The sequence below is a fragment of the Vigna radiata genome, unplaced genomic scaffold (assembly GCF_000741045.1).
Source record: "Vigna radiata var. radiata cultivar VC1973A unplaced genomic scaffold, Vradiata_ver6 scaffold_23, whole genome shotgun sequence".
NCBI lineage: Eukaryota > Viridiplantae > Streptophyta > Magnoliopsida > Fabales > Fabaceae > Vigna > Vigna radiata.
Window position 1 is genome coordinate 1853740 of NW_014541837.1, and position 4171 is coordinate 1857910.

The 4171-nt window shown below is 44.7% G+C and overlaps 1 protein-coding gene across 1 annotated transcript; it reads right to left on the reverse strand.

Annotated features, from left to right (window-relative positions):
* Positions 1–236: 236 nt before the first annotated feature.
* On the reverse strand, positions 237–2780 carry LOC106778525. Its single transcript, XM_014666498.1, has one exon. The coding sequence runs from the start codon at positions 2778–2780 to the stop codon at positions 237–239; it is 2544 nt and encodes an 847-aa protein (XP_014521984.1).
* Positions 2781–4171: the final 1391 nt, after the last annotated feature.

The window sequence follows — 4171 nt, forward strand, 5'->3', positions numbered from 1 at the left end:
TTATCGATAGGGTGCTCAAAATTAGGAACATTGATACCATTATTTTCAAAACAATCATTGTCACATCTGCATCATTTGAATTTATGAAAAAGTATAAATAAATAAGAAAAATAAAGAAAAATGCCAAATGATGATGAAATGCAACTTTATTATCATGCTGAGTGAAAAGTAAAAAAGTCGAACCCCAAAACTTCAGTTTTAAAGCCCAAGCGAAACTATAGGCTTAATTAAAACTATTACATTTTATTCTCATTAAGCATCACAGGTAAATCCAGTGTTTCCCAATTGCTGAGTTGAGTATTAGGGGAACAAGCCCACACAAAACTCGAGCTCTGAGNCTTGTCTTCATCCTCCACGGCTGCTATCTGGCCAGTAGTGATCCACCCAACACTGCGAAAAAATTCCTTGATGTCACCAATGTGAATTTTGCTCTCTCTGGGCTCTCGCCTTTCCGCACGAGCTAGACTGCGCTCTCTTCTTTCTTCAATCATCCTCTTCCTGTCTTCTTTGGTAGGCTTGTATCCCAAGCCATATCTGTTCTTGTTTTCAACGATTTCTAGAGGGAATGCTCGCCCTTGTCGATATTTGCCCAAACCTTCTCCATATATATAGCCCTTCTTCAGCATAATCTTGGCCATCATAATAGAAGCACAAGATAGATGAGGTTTTACTGGAAACGGCTCCACACAAGCATTTCCCACAATCTCCAACGATTGAAAGGCTGTTTCAAGAGCTTCTTCAGCTGCCTCAATGTAGCGCGTGGATGATGGCCCACTCACAAGAAGATCCTCTTCTCCCGACACTATCACCAGCTTATCCCCCATCACATATTTTAACTTCTGATGTAATGTAGAAGGCACGACTCCGGCCGAATGGATCCACGGGCGCCCCAACAGACAACTATAAGCAGGCAAAATGTCCATAACCTGGAATGTTATTTGGAAGACACACGGGCCAACTTGCACTGGTAATTCCACTTCCCCCATCACTTCTCTTTTGCTACCATCAAACGCCCTCACAATCATTGAACTTGGCTTCATATACATTCCTTCGCAAGGTAACTTTTCCAAAGTTGCTTTCGGCATGACATTCAAAGAGGAGCCATTGTCCACTAGGACACGTGCTATAACATGATCCAGGCATTTCACAGAGACGTGAAGAGCCTTGTTATGCCCTCTTCCCTCAGCAGGTATTTCCTCATCCGTGAATGTGAGGTAATTATTAGCAACAATATTGCCAACAATACCCTCAAATTTATTCAACGAAATACCTTGCTCCACGTGAGCCTCACTGAGTATCTTCATTAACAACTTTCTGTGTGAAGCAGAATGCANGAGCAAGTCTAACAAGGATATACGGGCAGGCATACGGTTTAACTGCTCCACCACCTTATATTCACTTTGTTGTATGAATTTTAAAAATTCACAAGCCTCTTCTTCAGACACCTCCCTCTTCTCTTCCTTGTCAGGGACCTCCTCTGTNTGTGCACCCTTCCCTTTTAANAATTCTTTTGCCTTTGCAGTCATCGTCATTTCTTTATCACTAGCTCTTTCTCGTGCCAACTCCGGTGGTGTGAAAAATCGACCACTCCTCGTCATTCCACCTATGCCTGATATATTTTTAACAGAAGGATCAACGCTTTGTGGTTCGTCTACTACATGTGTCCCATATCTCCAGGGGACGGCTTTTTCATTCTTGTAAGGAAAAGGGGCTGGTACACGGATAACAACAGGCGACCTTCCCTGAGTCAGTGGGATAGGGGTAGTCCTGGTGAAACGAATCACCAATGGTTCTGGTAAAGTCATGCTGGACCCATCACCAGTTTGTGCAAATACCTGTTCCTCCTCACTCTTGCAGCATACCTGCATCAGACCACGATCTAACAAGTCTTGCAAAATTTCTTCAAATTGGACACACTCCTCAATAGAATGCTCAGCATCTGGGTGGAACGCGCATGCCATACTCCCATCGTAATCGCCTTTCAAGATACCCATTTTAAACAACGTCTCCAAAATAAACCTCCTGGAGCTCCTAACTTCTCTCGCATTTCTCACCAATTCATGTTCTTTCACTTCGATAGCATTCGTCGAAGCACTTCCATGCCCGGCTAAAGGATTGGCCTCAATACTAGGCTTATCTTCTTGGAACTTTAACCACCCAGAATCAATTAGGGTCTGCACTTTATGTTTGAAAGCCAAACATCTCTTAGTGGAATGACCAGCGGCCCCTCCATGATAACTACACTTTGCATCTGCATCAAAACCTCTTGGATACGGAGGCTGCATAGGCTTCAGGGGGCAAATGACAACCAGACCCTGTTTGATAAGCTGAGGCAATAATTCCGTATAAGTTGTAGGAATTGGAGTAAAATTAACATAACTTCTCTCCTGATTCCTTCTTGGATAAGTATTTCGACCCGCATTCACATTGGAACTTACGTTTGCCCCTCCCCTCCAATTATTCGTCGAGATGTACTGTGGTTGATAGTACCCTGGCTGTTGCTGAGGCCTGGCTTGATGGCCAAATGATACATTAGCTGCATGTGGATGTTGACCCCAGTATGGTCGGTAGTTATGAGTGGGAGCCTGACCTCTCCACACAGGGGTTGCAGATGTTGCGTGCACATCACCTTCTTTCCTTTTTCCTGAGTTAAAACTGGGTTTTTTGGAGTTTGTAACCACTGACGAACCATATGCAATCTTTCCATTTTTCAACCCNATCTCNATTCGTTCACCTATCACAATGATATCAGCAAAATTTGAAGATACATTCCCCACCATATGTTCATAGAATGGTGGCTGGAGCGTATTTACAAACATNATGGGGTGTCTAAATCACTTAAAAAAAACTGATTGGGCCTAAGTCTAAGTGGCTAAGGGTGTGCAAATGAAAGACAGGGGTTGCGCCAAGGAACATTAAAGTTAAAATTGGACTGGGCCAACACCCAACAGAAAAGGGGTGGTGAAAAGGAAAGCAAGGNGGCTGCAAAAGGGAAAAAAGAAAAAAATTTGTGTTTGACTCAATTTGGGCCCGNTTGACNAATAGTAAGGGGAAAAAATAGCAAAAANGGGGGTGTAGGATCGAAATAGGCCCAATCANTATTTTTNTTTGCCCAATNTAAATTGGCTTNAGCCCAAATGGAGGGNGTGCGNCTTAGCAGAAAAGGAGGNTGCAGCTAGCCAATTCCCTCTTTAGCCAAGTTCAATGGAGNGGGTGCGACTTATCAAACAGGGAGGCTGCAGCTAGCCAATCCCTCCACCAGTTTGTTCCAACAGAGGCCCAAGGCCTTGTAGTCAGGAAATTAGGGTTTTTCCTACCCCCAAACCCTGAGAATTCGTTCTCATTCTGAGAGAACCCAAACCCAGCCTTAGCTTCTCTCCCAAGGGCAAAACGTCCATCCTCTGCCGGCCAAACACCATTCCGGCAGCCACTGCGACGCCGCTTCCTCACCACCAACCTACCGGCNGCCGTGTCGCCACCCAGTTTCCTTAGCATCACCGGCGCCGCTACACCGTTGCCGACTATGACATTCTCACCTTCTCCGAATGCTCTGACGCGAAAAAGGGGTTAGGGCTTCGCCTTGCGTATGTCGCCGCCTCTCTCCGGTAGCCACCATCACCAGCCGAGATAACTTTAACAACGCCGCCAACACCACACCGCAGACTACCACCTCCAACCCGCCAACCACGAAACCCAACCACTTTCTCCTTTCCTATCGTGCCTGCCCGGAGTGGGGTATCATGGAGTGGGGTATCATGCGATCGCCTCCACCGCCCCATTCATCCTCGCCGAAAGAGCGATTCCGTTGGAGAAGACATCGAATTTCAGTGGGTCCTGGGATGTAAGGGTTCAATCTATTCTACTATATTCTTTTACTGTCTTGAATGAAAACCGCGATGGTCCAATGATGGAGAAAACAGAATTATCATTTACTTTTCGAATGAATGGATTTATGCTTTTGTGGATTTGAAAAAAAAAACAACAATGGTGATGAGTGTGATTGTAATTCTTGAATGGTTGGATCTCTGTTGTTTCTGTTGGTTTGTTTGNTGTGATAATTTTGGGTTTTTTGGTGGTTTTGGATTAATTTGAGAAGGAAGAGGAGTTTGGGTGTTTGATGCGTAGCTTTTGGCGTCGACGTTTTCGGTGTAGAGAGTTGTGTGAAACAAAG